Raw genomic sequence first — 22,745 nt, 5'->3', positions numbered from 1 at the left:
ATCTAATAATTGAAATCAAATGGAGATTCTCAGGAGAGAAGAAGAAAATGACCCAAATGGTGGCACAAAATGTAAGCACACAATCACGAACATGCCATTATCCAGATATTAGGTACTAGTGATGAAAAGATTCAAAATACTCACAAGCCTCACAATTGGAGATAAGTTAAGCTATATACATACAATAGAGTTGTCTTTCTTCAACCTTTTCATCTCATCTCCTTTTAACTAAACCATAATAACTTCCCGGCAGAGTTGTTTCTTTAGCTCCCTCCACAAATCCCATAATATTACTGTCTATCATACCTTCTATTCTTCCATGAGAACTAGATAACACATCACTCCCATCATTACCATCTTCTTGCTTCCTGCTACACAACTCCATGCTTCCATCAACACCTACCAAATCCTTCAACTGATCCACATACTTGGACGACTCTGTTATCTCTGTGACCTTGAAACTACTATTGCTATGAAAATCACAATCAATCAAAGACACACATTCCTTAGGCGAAACTCGGGACCCTACATGGTTGGTTCTAAACATAAGAGAAAGATGAGAGATGCACAACAAAAACAACCGCCTCAGCAGCGACACAGACGGGGTGGAGCTAGCAGTTGCGCTTTTGATGGCGAAGCAAAGAGTCTGTACTTGCTTCCCCAGATTGATTTGGCAGCGCCTCCATGTCGCGCTGAATCCGAGCCTGTTGCGGCCCTCCTGTCTACCAAGTCCAGTTAGACACATTGTGTTAAAGTTATGATCTTGACATTCAAATCAACACATTATAACAGAAGATGCAATTATGCAACAAAACACTTACATTGCGGATAATATAAGGCCTAATCACAATTCCAACAAGCAGCCCGAAAAGACATGACAATCCGAGACCCAAAAGCCAAATCGAAGCTGCTCCAAGTGCTGCAAATTGCATAATAACAACATTATCATTAAAATCAAAATTAAATTAAATATCAGAACCAAAATCCCCAAATGAATTACTGTAATTACACAAAAGCGCACCCGACGGAGAAGACCTAGCACAGTCCTCCGGCTTGAGATTAATCAACCGCACCAGCTGATTCCCCCAGTCCGAGACCAGAAGCGCGCACTTATCGGCAACGAAAGCCAGCTCCAATTCGGTCGAAAACGTTGCGTTTTGAGAAGGGCCGTCCTCCCGTCCAGGCTTCAGTGAGTGAGTGTAACCTCCAGCAATTGTACTCACACTACCTATTGATTGAGTTGGGTGAGTACTTACGAATTATGCCACGCTCGCAAAAACCTAGAAGGAGGAGTTACCTGAAGCGCTTATTTTCCGAATGACGTTGTTGCCCTTATCGGCAACGAAGACATTTCCTTTCGTGTCCACAGCGAAGCTCCGGGGCTTCTTGAACCGGGCCGAACCCGGTGCGCCGTCAGAATAACCCTCGAAGTCGCCACCGGAGAATAGTTTAATCACACTCTCTGAAACATCACCTAAACTGTTTTAGCATCTACGAAAACTAACGGCGGTTCAGAAATCGGAAGTGGCTAGTTACTAGTTGAATTACCTTGGGATCCTGGTATGGGGAACGGTACTGTGTATACGGCACTGCCGGAAGAGTCGAGGACGAGGAGATCGGACGATCCAGGACGAGGGAGCACCGAGTGCGGGTTGATGCCGAGTTTGTGGCCGTCGATCACTGTCGTGACGGTGTACCCGTCTTCCAGCACCACGTCGGCGAAGACTGAAATGGAAATACATGGAAACTGAGGCAGTGAAACGCAAATAAAATATTGATGCAAATTCAGACTTTTTTTTAAATAAATAAAATTACAGTTTACCTTGAAGTGAAGCTAGGTTGAGAAGGAAGAAGAAGAAGAGAGCAACAGCGAAGGAGTGTGAAGCCATCGTCGCACGCCAACAGTGGAAGCCTAAAAATCTCTACTTTTGCAGGTGAAATGAGAGAGCAGCTACTCATCTGGACCGTCGGAGGGTTATGTAGTGGATTCGCGCCACGTCACCCCGGGTCCCACAACAATTCGCGCCAATCAAATCGAACTAGAGAGACCCAAGGGCCAAGCCAAGGGTGACCCATCCAACTCACAATAGCGGGTAACGCAATTAATACTCGCAGAGAATTTATGTGTCCGAGTTTATTTATTTTTATTTATATTTTTCACATTTTAGAGTTAGACTATTTTTTATTTTAATTTCCGTTTACAAAGACAAAAAAAGGGAGCATTCATCGTAAGTGGAAGGAATAGAATAGACCCTGAAACAAAAAAGAAAAACTCAACAAAATATATACTCACTCTCAGATCCAAATCTCTCTTTCTCTCTCTGAGCCTCTTCCTCAGATCTCTCTGGTGACATATTCGGATCTCCGATTTGCAATTCGGACTATCCACCTTGCCGCCCGAATCGGTGGGTATTTGATCGCCTGCCGCTGCTGCTAGGCTTTGCTCTCCCATTTTCGGATCGGATTGAGCTTTCCCGGAGCTTCACCACGGACCCAATCATGAATCCCTTCTCTTCCGGAACACGCCTGAGGTAATAATTCACAAAACCCTCACTCATTTTCATCTTTTCGGATCAGTCTCTGAAATTCAAATTTGGATGAATTGAATTCTATCAAATTTGGTTCATTTTTCATTGCTTTATACATTTACGTAGAAGCGGCAATGAAGCAACTTAGGGGTCGCATTGGGATGCTGGAGTTCGAACTTATTTCAGCTTCCACCTTATCTCATTTTGCAAATTAGTGAATGCTAGCCCTTATTTATCCTAGTTTCAGTCTAGTTCATTTATAGAAAGCATGAAAGAAATGGAAATGAAACATAAGTTTAATGGAACACGGCAGGGCAGCTGAAGTAAATGGGGTATGGGTCCATGATGGTGTAATGTAATGTTGAGGGATTTGATTTACGCTGCATCAAACCGCTCATAAATTTTAGAAACTTGGATTGGCTGTGGTTTATTTACTTTGATTGTGATCAGATATTGAAATCCTGTAGGAGGAATTGTTTTAGTATCTCACAACCTACATGGCTCCCAAATCATAAGATTATTTCTCACTTTTCAGTCTATTTCCCATGATTTTGTTCAAGGCACTTCATATGGTTTGAAAATGATGTACCCAAATCAAAAATGAGTTATCGCATTGTTAGTATATTTTGTTTCGCAGATGATGGTTGACAGACGTAAATTGTAGACTTGATCAGTATGTTATGTAATGAGTACTTACTGTTTCAATGCAGGGACATGATTCGGGCTATACGTGCTTGCAAAACTGCGGCAGAGGAACGTGCTGTTGTAAGAAAAGAGTGTGCTGCTATTCGTGCTGCCATAAATGAAAATGATCAAGATTACAGGCATCGTAACCTGGCTAAGCTCATGTTCATCCACATGCTGGGTTATCCCACCCATTTTGGTCAAATGGAGTGCCTGAAGTTGATTGCATCTTCTGGTTTTCCTGAGAAGAGAATAGGGTATCTTGGCCTCATGCTGCTTCTTGATGAAAGACAAGAAGTTCTAATGTTGGTCACAAACTCGTTGAAACAGTATCCAATTCTTTGATGATTTTTCATTAGAATAAGCATTGCTCTCTCTCTCTCTCTCTCTCTCTCGTGTCCTGACCTGTCTTTAAATAAACAATTGTGTCAAAGATACGGTACTTTCACTTGCAGACATGGTTGTTTACATCTATGTGTCCTTGTAGAAACCTTAACTAATGTACAGAGATCTCAATCACTCAAATCAGTATATTGTGGGACTTGCTCTTTGTGCTTTGGGAAATATTTGTTCAGCAGAAATGGCTCGTGATCTTGCACCCGAAGTGGAAAGATTGCTGCAATTTCGAGATCCAAATATTCGGAAAAAGGTGAGTTTTACTAATATTTTTGTCATGGACCTACGACTCAATCTTTTGTTGCTTAAGGAACATCATATATTAATCTCACGAGATTCTGTCAATTTATTGAATTACTATGTGCAAGAACTCTATTATACATTTCCATTGTGGAAGCTTATTCCTTGAACGACACCAAGATCCTTGGCCTTTTATAGTTCGTGTGGCTGATTCACTTGCATATTCTTCTGTTCACATAGCAAACAAAGAATAGCAATGAAATCTGTGCAACCCTTGCATTTCTGGTTGAAGTTACTCTAGGCAGCCTCCTTTCCAGTTGAATGAGAAAACTCTTTTAAGCATCAATGTCCTATAAAATCTTTACACCTACAGTAACAGGATTTCAACTACGTATTTTGTTAATGTGTTATATTAGTTCTTATAGTCTACAGACACTTGAATTATCTGGTCATTGTGTTTCTGCTGCAGACCAACTTTCTGTCTGCAGTGGTCTTCTTTGGAAATTTTTTTATCCTACTTGTTGCACATAAAATTCTATTGTTAGACGGTATACTAAAATAGTTATGTGCAAAATTTTGATTTCTTGTGCAGTAAAAGGTTTTTTCTTAATTAGTCAATTTTAGATTGGTTCTATGTATCATCTTTTTCTTGTGATTTTCTTTTCTTTGTTAAAAAACAAAACAAAATTTAAAGTTTTGCAATATGAGGTTTGGAGTGTGTTGGGGGCGAATTACACTCTGACTTTTCTCCCAAATTGTGTTTGATAATTTGGCGTATATCTTTCATTTGGATACTTAATTTCTCATTGATCAATTTCCTTATTGTAAGTTGATTGCACTCACTGTTGAATGTAGGCAGCGTTGTGCTCTATAAGGATTATAAAGAAAGTCCCTGAGCTGGCGGAAAATTTTATTAATCCTGCTGCTGCCTTACTTAAAGAAAAGCATCATGGTGTTTTAATAACAGGAGTTCAACTTTGTACAGATCTTTGTAAAGTCAGTGAAGATGCCCTTGAATATTTTAGAAAGGTAACTTGACTCTGGCCTATTATATATCTTGTCTATAGTCTGGAAAAGATACAACAATTCTGTTCTTGAAATGGAGTTTTAAGACATTTTTGAAAAAGTTAACGGAAATATTATGCTACCTTTGATTGCAGTTTTATGATGTAACATCCCGTCTTAATTGTTAATGCAGAAGTGCACAGAGGGTTTGGTCAAAACTCTAAAGGATGTAGTAAACAGTCCATATGCCCCCGAGTATGACATTGCTGGGATCACAGATCCTTTCCTTCATATTAGGTTGCTTAAGCTTTTGCGTGAGTTGGGCCAAGGAGATGCAGATGCTAGTGAATGCATGAATGACATACTTGCTCAGGTAAGTTGCTGTAGAGTTTATATCATGCCATCTATGCCATTGACAGCATAATTATTTAATCTTTTGTGATTGCTGCTTTAAAATATTTCAACTTCACCCTCACCAATCACTCATATACTCAAAAGTCACGATTGCTTTCAAAGCACCACTTTCTCAATATGTTTAATATTGCATTCTAGCTGTGAGAACTGTGAAAATACTATCATATACATTTAGTCCATGCTTCTTCAAAATCTTTTTCCATAAAATAAGCTGATGCGACTATGATGTACCATTTTTGTTTTTATTTTTATTTTTAACTATAATTAAATTACTTCTGAGACTATTAACTTCATCACCTTTGTGTGTCGTTTGTGGCAAGTAATGAAAGTGGTGTCACCTATTCCAATGGTTGTGGAGGCAAGTGCATCAAAAAGAGATGGGGGAAAAAGTAGATTGTTAATCTTCTAAGTTACCTCTCTTAAGGCCCCTTGTTTCAGATAGTCTAATTGGCTCTGAGTTTAAGATGATGGCTCTTCTTTTACATTGTTAATATTCATTTAAATTTAGTTTTGAAGTACCTTTTGTTGTTTCTATGCACTTTGTATGCGGTTATTTCTGCTTATTATTCTTTAAGCCTGTGGTTCAGGGGGAATTGCTTCATAATTTGAAAAGTTACTTCCTCATTTTTTATCTTCTTCTAAAATTGACTACTATTTCTTTTCCTAGGTGGCAACAAAAACCGAGTCAAACAAAAATGCAGGGAATGCGATTCTGTATGAATGTGTAGAAACCATCATGAGCATTGAAGATAATGGTGGCTTACGTGTGCTTGCCATAAATATTTTGGGAAGATTCTTATCGAATCGTGACAACAACATTAGGTTTGTTTATTGTACTTTAACTTGGGCAAGGCTTTACTGTTTTCTAAGAAGGAAAATTAGGATCATAGTGCTATAAGTTTGATTGGAATACCTCTTTTATATTCTGGGATTAAGTTGAAATGCTTTGCAATTTATGATAATGTCTTTCTTAAGAGGTCATGTTGATGTATCTTATTTTTTTCAACTGGTTGCTATGTTTTATGTAAATCTCTCTTTTCTAATAAAGCGCTGCTGTTGACTCAATCAGGTCATAGGGCTTGGCCTTCGTAAAATGCGAGCTAGTATATATGCGTGTGTGTGTGTGTGTGTGTGTGTGTGTGAGAGAGAGAGAGAGAGAGAGAGAGAGGCCTTGAAATGCCCCAACAATGGTAACTGTGTACAAGTTGCCTAAGTGTAAACAGACTACAGGCATGCACCAGTACGCTATCTTTTTTTCATATTACAGTAAACATAGGAGGATATTTACATGAGTAGTGTGAGTCTAGGTATGCCTCTCATTAGTCTGCGATCGTATCAGTGTTGTATTTTCCAACTTGCTTAGAGACTAATCTCTTGTGCATTGGGATTCTCAACTTGATTTATCCAATTAACCCAAAATCCTTATTGTTGGTGGTGAAAGTAAACCAGTGGCATGCAGCCCAGAAGTCTGTTTCTTTAGGGTTTATTTTTTATTTTTTATAAAGTTTTAAACTTTAAATATTTGATGAATTGATATTCAAGTTTTGTCATCATTTGGCCTTGTTATGTTCTTACTGAGCGCTTTGCAACTTTTTGTTATTTCATAATAATGTATCAGTTTTTAATTCCTTCCAGATATGTTGCATTAAACATGCTGATGAAGGCAATTACAGTTGATGCTCAAGCGGTGCAGAGGCATCGGGCAACTATCTTGGAATGCGTAAAGGTATGGTGTTTGCTCATGTTTAATTTGATTATGAAGAAGAAAAGGCTGCTGTTTTGTTCTTGCTTGTTGAGAATTGAAGATCTCCTTTTCCAATGAACTTTTTCTTTGAAGCCTTATTATTCGACTTTGTGTTATGATTAGTGCAAGAATTGAGTGTACTAGCGTACAACTTGAGAAGCCTGTGACTTGACTTTCTCCTTTCAGGATTCAGATGCTTCAATTCGAAAAAGGGCCCTTGAACTTGTTTATGTTCTTGTGAATGAGGGCAATGTGAAACCTCTAACAAAAGAACTAATTGACTATTTGGAAGTAAGTGACGAAGAATTCAAGGGAGATCTTACTGCAAAAATTTGCTCCATTGTTGCAAAGTAAGTTATGCAGTTCTTGAACTTAGATCGGATTTTTTTTTCTTCAAGGAACTCAGATTGTGTTTTTCTCATATGTTCTATTTAGTAATTGATATGAGTGTTGATGCTGCATGGATAACTTGTCTACCTATGAGAGATTTGCTGTGGACTAAGCTCCTTTAGCTATTTTCATCATAATTATTCCTGTAGTTAAGGGGCCACAGCAATTGGTTCTTCCGAAGATGCCAGTTCTGCACGTGGGGATAGGATCTATAATATGTTTGCTTTACCATTGTAGACTCTTATTTTTTGTTTTCAGTCTTCTTAATGCCATGTATATTTACTTGTTCTCTGGTATTTGGGACAGGACCTTTATTTTATTTTCTTGGCGCAGGGTAGGGTTGTGTTGCTGGTCAATATTGTAGCATTATTTGACAATGAAAATTTTCTAGTTTTGATTATTAATTTGTTTGCCAACTGTTCTTTGATGAACATTCACTCTCTGGTGCTTTAGGTTTTCCCCCGAGAAGATTTGGTACATTGATCAGATGCTCAAGGTTCTCTCTGAGGTATAAATCTAAATGAAGTGTTGTTGGTCTTAATTAAGTTGTATCTCTGCCAACTAGGTCTTGGTCCTTTGGTATTTTTCTTCCCAATGTTGGGAGAATTCCCAAGTTTGAATACCCCCTCCCCCGTGAATAAAAAATAAAGTTGTATCTGTGATGAATTTCAGTCTCACAATATTTTTTTTGGCATGTTATACCTATCTCACTTGGTGAAATTTCATGTACTCTGTGGATATATCTACTTATATTTCAAAATCCTGGACCTGCCATTTTGTCGCACATTTCAGCTATCTTTCAGCCTAATGAATGGTTCAATTTGTTTCCAAAAAGTACTGATCTTTATGCTGTGCTTAGTAGGCTGGAAATTTTGTAAAAGATGAAGTGTGGCATGCGGTTATCGTTGTGATAAGCAATGCTTCTGATCTTCATGGATATACAGTTAGGGCGTTGTACCGAGCATTACAATTATCAGCTGAGCAGGTGTTTAGTGTTTTCCTGTGATAATTAATTTTCAATTCAAAATCCCTACAATCTTGAGTATCCAAGTTGCATGTGGTTAGTGTTTTAAAAGTATAATTTTTTATCCAGGAAAGTCTCGTTCGGGTAGCAATTTGGTGCATTGGGGAATATGGTGACCTGTTGGTAAACAACGTTGGCATGCTCGATGTAGAGGATCCAATAACAGTGAGTGCACCCTTTACATATTTTCATTCATCCAACCTTTCTGCAGTCATCTTTCCATTTATGAAATTCCTGTGGGCTGTTGTTATTGCTATTGAATATGAAAAACACAAAAATCTGTAGATGCTTGATATATGAGCTTTCTGTGGCTGTCTATCATTTATTTAAAACTATATGTGGTCATCCTTCTGCATTATTATAATGTCTTAAAAATCTGTGCATGTTGCCTAATATTGTAATGAGTTGGGATAGCGGTTCAATTGCTGAGGCTATAACAAAATGAAGACCTTTTTTGCGAAATCATTTCTTATCTTTCTGAGACTAGTACATTAAAATATGTAAGGTAAATAAGCCATCTTCTGATTTGAAGTGACGGCATAAGGAAACACTTTGTATTTAATTAAAGATCTCTCTCTTTTTCGGTTTGTAGCAAAAGTTGGTATTTCAGACTGATTATCCTTTTATGTTTTCTTGGAAAGTTTCCTGATACAATGAGTTTCCTTTAACAGGTAACAGAGTCTGATGCTGTGGATGTTATAGAGATTGCAATTAAGCACCATACGTCGGATCTCACAACCAAAGCAATGGCTATGGTTGCTCTGTTAAAGCTATCTTCACGTTTCCCATCTTGTTCAGAGTATGTTATGTTTTTTACCTGTTCTGTTGTTTATCACATTTTTTTCCAAATGATGCCAACTTTTGTTAAATGCATTAATCTTGCTATCCTCTTATCTATTGTTATGACACTAAGCATGATTATTCTTTGAATGACGTGTAGGAGGATCAAGGATATAGTTGTTCAATACAAAGGAAGCCTTGTTCTTGAATTGCAGCAAAGATCCATTGAAATGAACTCTATTATTGCGAAGCATCAGAACATTAGGTATGTGGGTTTGAGAAGTTAAAATTAATTTTGAAAGGAGTGGCCCCTGTTCTATTCATTCTTCCTTTTCTCCCCTCGCACCAAGAAGATTTTCATATATTTGAAAACTGATAGATGAATTTGTGCAGATCTACACTGGTTGAAAGGATGCCAGTTTTGGATGAGGCAACTTTCATTGGAAAGAGGGCTGGTTCTATACAAGCTACTGTTTCTCCTTCTTCTGGTGCTTCAATCAATCTACCGAATGGAGTTGCCAAACCTACTGCAGCTCCTCTTGTGGATTTACTTGATCTAGGGTCAGATGATGTGCCAGCACCTAGCTCCTCCGGTGGTGATTTGCTTCATGATCTTCTTGGTGTTGATTTGTCAACGGCTTCTACACAATCGGGTTAGTTTTGGGAAATGTTATGCCATATATTACTTCTAGCGAAAAATGTGAATGGACCGGAATTACTTAATTAAACCACTATCCTGATTCATCTTCATTTATAGTGGAGCATCTTATTTTATGTTTGGCGAAATGCTAGTGATATGCAGAATATATAGAGGGTCGGCTACCAATTAATTTGGTGTCGGAGTATATGTAAACCCATTTACACCTACAGTTTTGTTGTCATGGGCGGTCAGGTGTTCCCAACTATGTCTAATTTGATTATGACGATATCCATAACTAGTTATTTTTCTCCTTTTTTCTTTTTGGGAATTTAGTGCATTGAAATGATAAGGCTTGATTCTGTAAGAGAAAATTCTGTGGAATGAACTTATAAGCGGTAATGCCCTGGCAACCCATAGTTGAATTTCTTAGTTCTGTATTACAACTGTTTCTTGGTGTGGTGACATCAGGATATTTTTATGTAGAAATGAATTGTTTTGGCGTTCCTTATTAGATAAACCTATAGACGAAAAAAGAGAAGAAAGTATTTGCATTATTTCTATTGTATCAACCGACATATAATGTTTGTGATATTCCCTTAGGTGTAAATCATGCTCCAAAAAATGGCACCGATGTTCTACTGGATCTCTTGTCTATTGGTTCACCTACCCAAAGCAGCCAATCTGTCTCTGATATGTTATCCTCCAGTCAAGATAACAAAACACCTGTTTCACCATTAGAGGGATTATCATCCCCATCTTCGAATTCCATACAACCCACTTCTTCTGCAGGAGCTGCTCCAGCAATTGATTTGTTGGACGGCTTTTCCTCCAACCCACCAAAACAGGGTAAAATACTAGCAACCCTGAGAGTTTTGTTTAGCAGATATGATTAGGTTAATTTTCTGATAGCCTTTTTTTCTAGAAACAGAAAACAATGGCACAGCTTATCCATCTGTAGTGGCATTTGAGAGCAGCAACTTGAAGATGGTGTTCAACTTCTCAAAGCTGCCTGGAAATCCGCAAACGACAGTGATCGAGGCTACATTCACTAATTTGTCAATGAATATCTATTCAGATTTTATTTTTCAGGCAGCTGTTCCAAAGGTAATTTTGGTTACTTAAATCCCCATTTTGCTCATAAAATATTGGTGACCATTAAAGTTTGCCAGTTTTTCAGTTGAAATCTTAGATGTTTTCATGCTCTAAGTTTATTTGTTCTTAACTTAAACTTTGCGGTTCTTATTTTTCTCTGTGCTTCCAATTTACAGTTTCTTCAACTGCACTTAGATCCAGCTAGCGGCAATACTCTGCCTGCAAGTGGTAATGGGTCCATCACACAAACATTGAGAGTTACCAACAGCCAACATGGAAAGGTATCTGAAATCTCTATATATGTGTCGTCCTTTAGTTTCTGAACTTGATTGCTGCCTGGCATGAGAATGCAATTCGAATTACCTAAACTCTTTTTAATCATTATGGCCTTTTGAGAGTTACCAACTGCCAGCTAAATCTTTTCTGGTTTAGTTATGGCCTTAAAGACCTTATTCTAATGAGCACTTAGGTTGAAGACTTGCATCTCAACTGTCTAAAACATATATACTGTTAATACGCACAAAGGGAAATGGTTGAGATGCAAGTTAGCAAGTTAAATCCTCTGCTCAGCAGCTCAGTTCCCATTGGATTGCCTCCGTATATTAATGACACATATATATTCAAGGTTTTTAATTGTTTATTTATGTCTGAATATCCTTTTATATTCTTGTAAACCTTAACACGACAAAAATTCAGCCCAATGATACGGGGTTGGGAACACAGATCCTTTTAAGTGGTCAGAGAGCTGATGGTTTATTTATTTTAGCCAAACCATATCTTTTGCTTTGTCCTTTTCTTTTCCCCTTAATTATTTGGTGGATGTAGTGGATAGTTACAAACTTCACATCTTTTCAGAAATCTCTTGTCATGCGTATAAGAATAGCTTACAAGATGAACAACAAAGATGTCTTGGAGGAAGGACAAATCAGCAATTTTCCTCGTGGTTTATGAGGCTGAGTAGTTTTCATAGATGGTAAAAATGGTGATGCACAAGTATACGTTTTCCTTCTCGCTGTCCACGACGTCAGTGGAGTCTTTTCCTTAGAAAATTGCTCAATTTGGGGTGGCATGTCCTGTGGCAATTGGGACTGATTTTGTTTGAAGTATGTGGTTTATCCAATGGCTTGATACCTCCCCTGTCCCACATTTTTCTTCCCCTTGTACCTGGTTTATGTACATTATTAAAGTTCTTCATGTACGAAATTGTGGGAATTAAATTTTGCTTATGATGCACAAGAGGAGGGAGCTAGTTGCATGTTGAGATCTTGAGGTCATAGTTTGCTTTTTAGTTTGGATTTGCTCGCTAGCCTTATTGTTTGAGATCATAGTTGTTGGGAATCAAATTGAATTGCAAATCAGTTATATATTCGATTTAATGTAACAATTTTCACCAATGTCATTATTGAAGGCTAATTTTGTTTGTTTACATTTCCATGGTACTCCATCTGTTAATTTAATCTCACCTTCCTTCCCTCTTCTGTTTTTTCGTTTAATTATAAAAAATAAAAACATGCAACCAGTTGTCCAGTTGTTTAGTTGTTGGCGAAGAAAATTTGCAATTTTTTTAAGTTGAGTTAATCCTATATTCTATATGTAATGTGAAAGTACATTTCTGATTTTACTTTGATTGTCGTTATGTATTTTTCATCTGTATATTTCACCCTTTTAAATATTTTGATTCCCATCTTGCTTCTGGGTAACTTTCTTCGACTTATGACACAACAAAAGAAAAAAAGGAAAAAGGAAGGGATTATTGATTGATCACCCTTCATTGTTGAATCTGACCTTCATCGAAATAATAGCTTACTGGGTCAATGATATTTGGTAAGGAGTTGACACGATTCATGCTAGATTTTTATATCTGATTATTTTTATGTACACCCAACACATGCAAATGCAACGCAAACGGCCTTGGATTCTCCCCAAATGGCCATAAATATCAAACACCAGTTGTCTACAAAAGACGGTATTATCTGTTAATGTGTTTGACTTTGGGTGAGCCTAAAGCTTTGTATCTTGTGGAGTTGGTATTATTGTGATCATAAGCTCCACCGACTACCAATGCATCACTGGATTTCTTTTTCACCTTCTTTCGTGGCGTTTTGCGCAGACCAAGTCTTCTTCAGATGATGAGTGATTTTATTTCTAGTTTGCAACATCAGAAAGTATGCAAATGATGATGTGGCCTACACTACAAAATAATCATCCGTAACCTCACCTTCACATCCTTGTGGTCCCTCTCACACAATCAAGTGCTCTAATATCGCGCATTCGATTATATTTAATTACAACCCCCGCACCCCCCTCTCTCTCTCTCTCTTAACCCTAAACCCAACTCATCTGATTCCTAGGTACGTCTCCAAATGATAATGTATTTCCCATAAAAAAAACAAGTAAATTGTTAAATGGTACAACACTTCCCTAGAATAGTATAATCTTCCCAGGATAACAATCAAAACTCTAGTATCGGAGAGATGCTATTAAGGATAGTTATCCGTATGTATGTGAGTAACTTTCAACCATTGATAAAGTGTGAAATTATACCATTACATTTCTCGTATAATTCCATGGACTAGCACACTTCTCTATTATGAATTTATGTGCCCACAATCCACTTGCTTTTTGTCAACGTTTCAATTGTAGCACGCACCTCATCGCAATCACAAGAGTCCCTCAAAACCCTTTTCACGATCCCACCACAAATTGTCCATCCCAAAAAGGGGATTCCAAGCCGGATCAAAAGAAGAGAAGGGAAGGGAATTTTAACAAAAAGCAAAATTCTAGAGACACCAAAGCAGCCAAAAAGCAGCATTTTGATATGACTCTCCTGTATTTCCTACAAACAACAATGCATGTAAAGAAGTTGAGGTTTTCTTTTTCTCTTTATGTATGTGAAGGCATCACATGGTTTGATGGGATCCCATGTTTGTTTCAACTGCATTGGAAAGTGGGGGAGATTACCAGTTCATTTATCAACCTAACATGTGTACTCTAGAGGCAGCGCATCTAATCTTTAGAACCATGGGAAATGCTGAACAGAAGCATTGTCACTCCAAGCACAAGGCTAAAGTAAAAGCATTTGTAAAAGTTGCATGGAATTTTATTTATTTATTTTTCTGAAAAGATAAAGTGCATTGCCGCTTGAGATAAAAGTTTCGTAGAACAGGAGCTGCACGGCAGTAAAGAAAATAAAAGTCCAGAAGAAAGCAAAAGCCAAAAATTCTTTTCTTGCTTTGAAAAAATTAAATAGATTCATTGATATATTGCAGAAAGTACATAGCACAGTGAATAACTTCATGTAACCTGAGATCTATCACTATCACTCCATGGCAAACCCACAGTAACAGAGGAAGCGCCCATATGGGTTTCTGAAGAATTTGGAAATTTACCCTTCTTAGGCCATAGCCAAATTTTGGAAACAGAAAAGCTTTCACCTTTACTTCCACTGTTAATTTTTTTCCCCTCTGCATCACCATCACAGTGGGAATTCCCATTTTGTCCAGCTCTCCCTTTCACAAGCCTCACACTATCACCACTTCCAGCAGCAGCAACTGCTCTTTTGGGCCTCAAAGCCACTTGCAACTCTAAATCAGCAACCACATATTGGTATGATCCCATTGAGTAACATCTCCTTGCATCCAAACTACTACTGCTAGTCTCTCCCTCTGCTCTCTCCACTGCTGCTCCTCCACCTCCACCTCCCCCTCCATCTCCCTCATCATTTGTGCTTCTGAATTTACCAAGTCTCACAGAAAATACCTTTTTCTCACCACCATTTTCATTATCTGCAGACTTTTGGCCAGTAAGAACACTTCCTTCATTGCCCAAAGAACCATCTTCTTCCCTTAGATCATCAAAATCAAAGACTGGGTTTTCAATGGCAATCCCTGGCGTGTACAGGGTCCCTCTACAAAGCGGGCAAGTTGAATTAGACAGTAACCATGTGTCAATGCAATCAATGTGAAAAGCATGACTACACATGGGGAGCAATCTCAACTGGTCCTTTTCAGAAAACTCACACAGACAAACTGGACAATCAAATGGTTCTCTCGCCTTTATCTCTTTATAAAGGAATACAGGAAGAGCGTCTATAAAAGCTTGATCTAAGCCAGAATCATGAAGATGGAAGAGTTGCTGTAATTGTCTCTGATAAACTTCAGACCCAGAGAGTTCTGGGTATCCGTTAGATTCAGATACTGACGAAGATCTATGCTTTGTGAGAAATCTAACAAGCAAGTGAAGGATACCAGATACGAAAAATATAACAGCTAGAATAATTATGATAAAAAGAACTGATGGGCTTATTTTACTACCAGAGGATGATGATGGGTTTGAGTGTCTTTGGTAGTCACTATTGTATGGCAGTGAAGGAGAAGAAGAAGAAGAAAGAGAAGAGGAAAGCAAACGAGAGCCAGGATAGCTGGTCAGAAAATCATTTCTTTGCCTGGTTTGAGCTTGATTCCAAGACATTTTAGGATAGTGGCACACTAGATTCACCATCAAATTTTAGGACTTTCTTAGAAACCAAACACACTTTCACCTTTTTGTAAGCTAAAGAAAACAGCTTCCTTGCTTGCATTCAGATCAAACCCAACTCATACTTTGAAGTGAAGAAGCAACAGGCACATTATTTCTTCTCTCTCAACAAACCCAATTGAGATTTAGTCAACAATGTGCAAAAAAGAACAAGACTTTGACCCAGACTTGCAACTTAAACCACGGCTCTAGAAGGCTATTATTGGTACCAGAAACACCACCTCGGTGTTTTCACTTTTGACATGAAGCCAAGGTACTGGTGGTATGCAAGAACATAAACAAATAACTTACTTTAGAGTTGTCCAGTTTGCAGTGTACCTACCTCAACTCTGGAAAATCTGCCATTAATGGAGCCCATTTGTCATGTGCTTGATGAGTCTTGTGTTGGTCTTGGACAGTGCTGCAGTGATGTATAAATAAAATAAAATTTGGGCGGTACTCATTTGAGGGGTTTCAATTTCTTTATATTGGAACTGGATGCAGAAATTTTAGTAAAAGTGGGCTGGCAGCTTCAAAAGAGCAAGTCGAAGGGTAAAAAGGTCAATAACAGTGACAGCGGCCTTATACGTGTGCGCAGAGCCAGTTTGGTAGATTAGGCGTGGACATTCTTAGATTTTGCCAATTTTCTCATACACATGTTGGGATTTTTATGGTGCAAATTTGGGAACTTGGACTTTTGGTACTTCCTTTGTGGTTCCAAAAATAGTTGGTTCATTGGACTTTTTATGTTTTTTTTTATAATTAGAGGGGTATGGGGTTTGAGTCCATTGGACTTTTGGTTGTCTGTTTTCAATTGGGTCCAATGTGGTTCAAAGCCCATTTACTGACTCTCTTCAAAGATTATTATTCTTTTTTTTTTAATACAAGTTAAGACTGTTGATTTGCAAGTCAAGTTACGACCGCTGATGGCAAGTCAATATCTTTTGCTAAAAAATTTACTAATGGCAAGTTGAGATCTTTTGCTAAAAAATTTACAAATCAAATCAGTGCTTATTGTAGAAGAAGATATCAAAATAAGTCAATAAAAAAATCAGGGCCTATTGACAATAATTGTCCTCCCATCTCCAAAACATAAGGGATATGAACAACAACCAGCCAGCTGTTGCAGACTCTTCAGTTTGTCCTGTTAAGATTTTCATGATATAAATAGGAGTGGCGGTAGACTGGTAGTCAAAGGTTCCCTTTGATAGTCCAACAGGGTCCATCCTCTTCAACTAACACTTAAATTGTTTCTGCATGCCATCGCATATTAATGAATTTCACCTTCATATGCAGCAGGAAATCTTGCCTTTTTACTATGTTCTGTACTTAACCCTAAAGAAGATTAAAAAAAACCCCATATAACAAATTCCATGCATATTACATTAAATTTGTATGCTTAGAGTCCGTTCCATAACCATTTCAATTTTAGTTTTTAGTTTTCAATTTTTGTGTTAGAGTATAGAGGAAGAAGATGGAGAATAGAAGTGAGAATGAGAATGGCAATGGGATTGAGAGGAAAGATGAGAGGAGATGATGAGAGGGAGCAGTAACAAAAGTGAAACAAAAACAAAAACTGAAATCTATTTAAAATTATTTTCACTTTTGTTACTCCTCCCCTCTCATCCTCACTCCCATTCTCACTCTCATTTTCCTCTATACTCTAGTATAAAAAATGAAAACTAAAAACTAAAATTGTAATGATTATCAAATGGGCCCTTGAATCTCATATCTCAGACAATTATCATTAATGTTTTTTTTATTAATTTTTTTTAACAATAGCGACAAGCTACTCTAGATCTAATGCATGGAGGGAGGTTTGAACTCGGAAGCAAGGCCTTGACCAACTGACTTAAGCCACATATGCTTCTCGAGAATTAATAATGTAGAAAAGCCTTGAAATGGTATTTGATTTCTAAGTGGAAGATGAAGTTGCTTGCTATACATATCTGAAAACGAATGAATGAAGTCTCTCAGTACATAATATATATGGCTAGAAATGAAGCCGGTAGGTAGGCCATGGGACACACGTTGCTTGGTCAGAATTAGTATGTTTTTAGCCAAACATATGTTAACTAGTACATACCACGATATGGTGGCTTAAATTGAGAGATTCTCTCCTCCTTTCAGTTTACGTGACAAACAAAGGACTATAGTTGTCCTTCCCTTTGTGTCCATCTGCAGGTGGTCTCTCAGATCTGAATTAATTTTCATCCACTTTTTGTTTGCAGTTTATAGGGTGAAAAACAAGTTATCTCAATTCACGTACATTAGAATAATTTAGAATGTCGGTGATAGATGAATCTAATCTAAGTTTTGGAAAATTAATTAGTGAAGGGATTGTGGCGGATATTACAACCAACAATGAGATGCTAACTTCCCAACTGCTTTCTTGCATGAGATCCACCATAAATAAACTATAAATGTATGTTGAGTTTGTTTACTTTCCAAGTGACTTGTTGACTGGGGAACAAAAAATAGCCTCAAAATCTTTCTATCTTTTCATTTTGTTTTGTTCTGATTTGGGCCCTCCATATATTATATTTTCCAGGTTACCCCAAATCGGTAAAATAGAAACTTGTATTTTATACGGTCAAAACTTACACATAAATCTCAAAATATAGCACTAGATTTTAAGTTTGCCAAAACTATAACTTTCGGATCAATTGACCACCGAAGTAGCGGATTGGAGAATTGTATATCCAAAGCAGTCGAAACTCTCAAAAAGCCCGAATTCCAATAAAAAAAACCGCAGTTTTCATTGATTCAACTTATAGTACATGTAATAATTTTGTGCAATATGATGCCTCCCATGCATATGATTTCGAATTAATCTTCCTGAATTTGTTGTTAGCTTATAGCTAGCCATAGAGAAAGCAAGAGTAATATATTTATGAGAATTATTCTAGCTCTCCTTCATGGATGAGGTTCCTAAATTCAGTTATTGAGTTGAGATAAGTATTATCCCCTCTGCTGAAATGAGAGAGAGAGAGAGAGAGAGAGAGAGAGAGAGAGAGAGAGTCATAATCATGATGAATATTATAGAGAGAGAGAGAGAGATGCCCGGGAAAAACTAAGAGAAAGAAACATACAATATGTTACCATTATATAACATAATTAAGTAGGCAAGATCGAAATGCAGGCATCACAAGTAGTAGACTGTAGACTCCTCATCTCATAGCTTGTAAATCTTGGAAAGCGCTTGCAAAGCGTTAACTTGCAACCTCAACTGAAGTATATAGTCGGCGGTTTGAAGAAAAAGCCGGTCTGCCGTCAACCCTCTCCCTCCTGGAATCAACATTTGCAGCTTCTTCACCTTCACTTGCACCGTTGACCTGCGGCCACCACGACCACCCACCTGCCTCTGCCTCTGCCTCTGCCTCCGCCTCCTCCTGATCTTCATCTTCATCCCAGAAGAAGAATGCCCCTTCAACCCATTATAATTACTCATAAAATTATTCATTGTGGGTAGTCTAAGCTGAGTTGTGTGGTGTTTGTGAATAATATTGCTGTAAATATTTGGTTATAAAAATGAGAGACGGTGGAGGATGGGAAGAGGAGGGGGCTATCTATATATAACGCTCTCTATGCTATAAATGCTGCTTCTAGGCTCTAGCGCTAGCTACTAGCTTAAGCTTATGGAGTGTTTAGGGGGTTCAGTTCAATTCAATACGACGGGGCCATGTGAGCCGAGCCATTCATGTTTTGTTCGTATAATTCGGCTTTTTGGTACTTACGGGTCGGGTCACGCAACCCGCTTTTGAATTTTCTCTCACAAGCACAATTCTTTTGTTGTCGTTTTGCCTATGGGAAATGGCCTCTGGGCCCCACTTTTGTTTTACCCTTCAAAGACCCACGCACGTGTCTGACAGCTCGCTACCCTCTTCCTTCGTATCATTCTCCTCTCTCACACGCTTACAACCGTATCTGTCCCTCCTATCCCCGAATCCCGACAGTTGCCCTCCGCACACGAGTTCGGATCTGATCATCCACGTCTCATTTTTCTGGGCAAACCCCATATGTGACGGCTGATAATCTACCACAGTATTTTGATATCACCCGGGCCCCACTGTAGGAATTTAAAGGTGTTGTCCAACTGGGTTCCAGGAGAGATCTTAGCTGCACCTGCACCTGCACTTGCACTCGCACACACGGTGTTTGTATGTGATGCGATCAAATCTTAGTAGATTGGGTCCACTTCATACAACTTGGGAGGGAGGTAGGTTTAATTTAAGCGTTGGATTTAATTTGGTAATAAATTTGCTTTAAGGTGAGATAAATTAGTACAATAATGAAATATTATATAAAAATAAAATATTGGCTGGCAAAGACGGTTTGAATTGAGAAATGTAACCAATTGGAATGGATAATTTCCCCCATAATTTTGTATCATGTAACGTGGTTGGGCCCAATAGGGTATGTTTCCTCCTCTTTGTCTTGGCGATGGATCTTCTTGTTTTCCAAATGGATTATGGTAGATGGGGAAACAAGGTTATGTGAGAAACGATATTTTTCTTCTTAGGTAATGATGATTGAAATCAGCTATCAACGGCAGCAGCAAGCAAGATATTATGGGCACGATCGTTTGCCAACTTATCCAATGTTCCTAATAATGGGAGTAGAATAATTTTATACCAATTGCATTAATAATTTTTCGGAAATAATTTCATATGAAAAATCCGGTAGATTATTATTATACGAATTTGTTGTTTAACGATTTAATAACATAGCATTTTAAATATTTAGTGACGATTATTCTTGTTATATGTATCACTATAATTTTTATGATACTAGCAGGTATTATGATGATATTAGGTAGTATAAATATCATTATGAGAGAAGTTGATCGCTAAAATGATAATTGATACATTAAAAGTATAAGATAATGGTTTTTTTTCTTTTCTTCTAGATCAGAGTTTTTAAAAGAGGTTTATGGAAGGAAAATTGCTCAAAACTGCAATTATAGACCCAAAGTGTAAAACCAGCCAAAAACTCTAGCCCTCTCTCTTCTAAAAAACACTCCTAGAGTCGTTTTCACTTTGAGGAGGGAGGAAGCCAATGTTCTTCCTCCCCTCTCCCCTCTCCTCTTCCTCCCTCTCTTCTTCCCTCATTTTCAAAGACAAAAGGTTTTCCTTATTTGTTTTCGTTTTGTTATGATTTTCCTCCAACCATCATAGGCGGCTGCGTATCGGCGTCGATCTCTACTATGCGTTTCGAGGTCGGATCTCCACCACCATTTTTTTTGCAGTTTCTTTATGTTTGGAATAAGTCACAGAGACTCTTTGGGTTCTTTGTGTAGTTTTCATCTTTTCTTTGTGAGAGCTTTTCATTTCTCCTCTGTGAGAGTTTTATTTGTATTGTTATGACTTGGTTTTTTCAAGTTTTATCTTTTAAAAAAAAAAATTATTATGAGTTTGTAATCTTAATTGGGATGCCTATGCCAGATTTTCTTCAATCTTGCGTGATCGTTAGCAGAGGTGCACCAGATTGTCTTAATTGATGTTGATTCGCTCCGTTATTATAATGGCCATTTGTGGGTTGGCTGAATTATGAATACAATCTTATAATTTAAAAAAGAAAAAGAAAAAAAAGAAGAGGTTTATGGAATTATATGGGTGCACCTGCATCACACGTAAGTGTATAATATTAATATATGCATCTAGTTGTTATCAATAAATTGTCGAAGTAAAATTAACAAGTGTGCCTAAAGTTTTGAAATGATATAATAAATTAAGCATTATGATTATATCGCATGGATGGATGTTGGCCACTAGTGTGTGTGTGTGTGTACACCAAGGCTGCCCTAGAAAAAAAAAAAAAGGGTCCCAATTTAGGGGAGCCCCTAAGGATTGCATAAAAACAAATTTGGATGAAAAGAAAAAGTGGCACACAAACTGCTTTTGCTTTAGCATATGTATATATGAGCTAGCGGTCCCCTTATATATACACATGCAGACTCAGAAATTTCCAGGCCCATGTGAGGGTATATATGATGAGGACATAAATGACATCTCCACGTACCTTCACATACATTAATGCAAAATTAAGGCATATGGTATTTTGTGATCATATATATGCACGTACGTTAAGATTTTTGATCAGATATATGTTACATGTGGCGTGGCTCGTCGGTTGAGTTGGGTTGAAGAAAATGATGGGATCGATCGATGGAAGAAATCATATGCATTGTCGCTGAAAGAATATAACCCAATAATTTAACACATGCATGCTTGCTGGCATCGATGTATATAGTTTATAGGCATGGGTTGGGTTTACAGAGGTTGAAGGGCCATGACAACCTCAAGTGTACGGTTAGCTCCGCCCCTGCAAGACGACATATGCAGGTGTTGGTAGTTGCCGAAACGCCTAAGACGAAGCATATGCATGCGTGCATGCATGCATGAATGGACTGAAAAGTTGTGCAAGAATAAAAGTTATTATGATTTATAGCTACATAAATCACGACCAAAAGCTTTGACTTGCTTTTTGGAGGTCAATTTGGTGGCCGGCAGCCGCTCACGCTGCCACGCACCACCATGTATATGCATGTGGTCATATATCTATCACTCATTGCATTTTGTTACAGATGGATGTTTTTGAGTCACAAAAATATTGTAGAAATGGGGATTTCATGTCATCCTACTGATTTTGCAGAAATAATATTTGTCGAATGTATATGTGTGTGTGCTGCTAACATTGGGCTCACTAATTAATCAAGCGAGCGACAATTAAACGAGTATGAATATGAGGGTGTCTTGATTGACATTGTTAGATAGCAGAAGATCGCTGTGTTGCCGGATGTATAGTTTAATGAACTGTAGACACGCCATGTTCCATTGAAACAAGGTTATAAGAGAGAGAGAGAGACAGAGACAGAGATAGAGAGAGAGAGAGAGAGATGATCGAAGACATGTGATGGTGGTAAACTCCGGAAAAACAAAAAACACAAAGCCACATGCAGAGGCGCGATGAGGGTAGGGGACCTCAGACCCAGATAATTATATTACAAACCATATGAGTGTGGTAGGGTACATGTAATATTATTGTAGAAGCTATAGAAGTGTATGGAGACCTAGTTAGCTAGTGGCTTAGAGTGGTTGGTTGAGGGAGAAATACTTCCCTATCTTTGTTTTATTGTCTCGACTTTCTATCTTTATATCTCTCTCCTCCTCTAATAGGTGACGCGAGAAGAGAAATCAAGAGAGACGAAGATAATAAAACATTGATAGAAAAGTTTCTAGCGAGGGGCTTGAAAAGAGGTTGTTTGTCTAGCAAGAGCTAGCTAGCTTAGAG

The 22,745-nt window shown here is 37.9% G+C and overlaps 4 protein-coding genes across 6 annotated transcripts; 1 reads left to right on the top strand and 3 right to left on the bottom strand.

Moving 5' to 3' along the window:
- Positions 1–72: 72 nt before the first annotated feature.
- Positions 73–1,971, bottom strand: LOC103321726 (NHL domain-containing protein). The gene is made up of 6 exons (XM_008223553.2): positions 1,823–1,971; positions 1,549–1,725; positions 1,298–1,462; positions 1,022–1,228; positions 822–919; positions 73–718 (listed from the first exon to the last, which is right to left on the bottom strand). Exons 1-6 carry the CDS (start codon positions 1,887–1,889, stop codon positions 215–217), a joined length of 1,218 nt encoding a protein of 405 aa, XP_008221775.2. The 5' UTR covers positions 1,890–1,971; the 3' UTR covers positions 73–214.
- A 233-nt stretch (positions 1,972–2,204) lies between these two features.
- Positions 2,205–12,363, top strand: LOC103321725 (Adaptor protein complex AP-1, gamma subunit). 2 transcript variants are annotated; one of them, XM_008223552.3, is made up of 18 exons: positions 2,205–2,531; positions 3,239–3,541; positions 3,720–3,861; positions 4,704–4,877; positions 5,047–5,226; positions 5,935–6,089; positions 6,903–6,993; positions 7,198–7,361; positions 7,855–7,909; positions 8,264–8,386; positions 8,495–8,590; positions 9,097–9,224; positions 9,366–9,470; positions 9,599–9,858; positions 10,446–10,691; positions 10,774–10,949; positions 11,114–11,218; positions 11,793–12,363. In XM_008223552.3, the coding sequence occupies exons 1-18, from the start codon at positions 2,500–2,502 to the stop codon at positions 11,886–11,888; spliced, it is 2,631 nt and encodes an 876-aa protein (XP_008221774.1). In that variant the 5' UTR covers positions 2,205–2,499; the 3' UTR covers positions 11,889–12,363. The 2 variants fall into 2 exon arrangements, with proteins under 2 accessions (XP_008221774.1, XP_008221773.1); XM_008223551.3 differs by having other exon boundaries at positions 10,768–10,949.
- Positions 12,364–14,015: 1,652 nt separating this feature from the next.
- Positions 14,016–15,991, bottom strand: LOC103321746 (RING-H2 finger protein ATL46). Of its 2 annotated transcripts, XM_089047310.1 has the most exons (2): positions 15,796–15,991; positions 14,016–14,844 (listed from the first exon to the last, which is right to left on the bottom strand). In XM_089047310.1, the coding sequence occupies exons 1-2, from the start codon at positions 15,816–15,818 to the stop codon at positions 14,232–14,234; spliced, it is 636 nt and encodes a 211-aa protein (XP_088903436.1). In that variant the 5' UTR covers positions 15,819–15,991; the 3' UTR covers positions 14,016–14,231. The 2 variants fall into 2 exon arrangements, with proteins under 2 accessions (XP_088903436.1, XP_088903435.1); XM_089047309.1 differs by having other exon boundaries at positions 14,016–15,954.
- Positions 15,992–18,470: 2,479 nt separating this feature from the next.
- LOC103321724 (uncharacterized) lies at positions 18,471–19,122 on the bottom strand. The gene has a single exon (XM_008223550.3). It carries the CDS (start codon positions 18,913–18,915, stop codon positions 18,628–18,630), a length of 288 nt encoding a protein of 95 aa, XP_008221772.1. The 5' UTR covers positions 18,916–19,122; the 3' UTR covers positions 18,471–18,627.
- Between the last annotated feature and the right edge of the window lie 3,623 nt (positions 19,123–22,745).

The sequence above is a fragment of the Prunus mume genome, linkage group LG2, assembly GCF_029339155.1.
Source record: "Prunus mume cultivar Tortuosa linkage group LG2, ASM2933915v1, whole genome shotgun sequence".
NCBI lineage: Eukaryota > Viridiplantae > Streptophyta > Magnoliopsida > Rosales > Rosaceae > Prunus > Prunus mume.
Note: the sequence above shows the minus strand (reverse complement) of the source record. Positions and strands in the feature narration are given on the sequence as shown.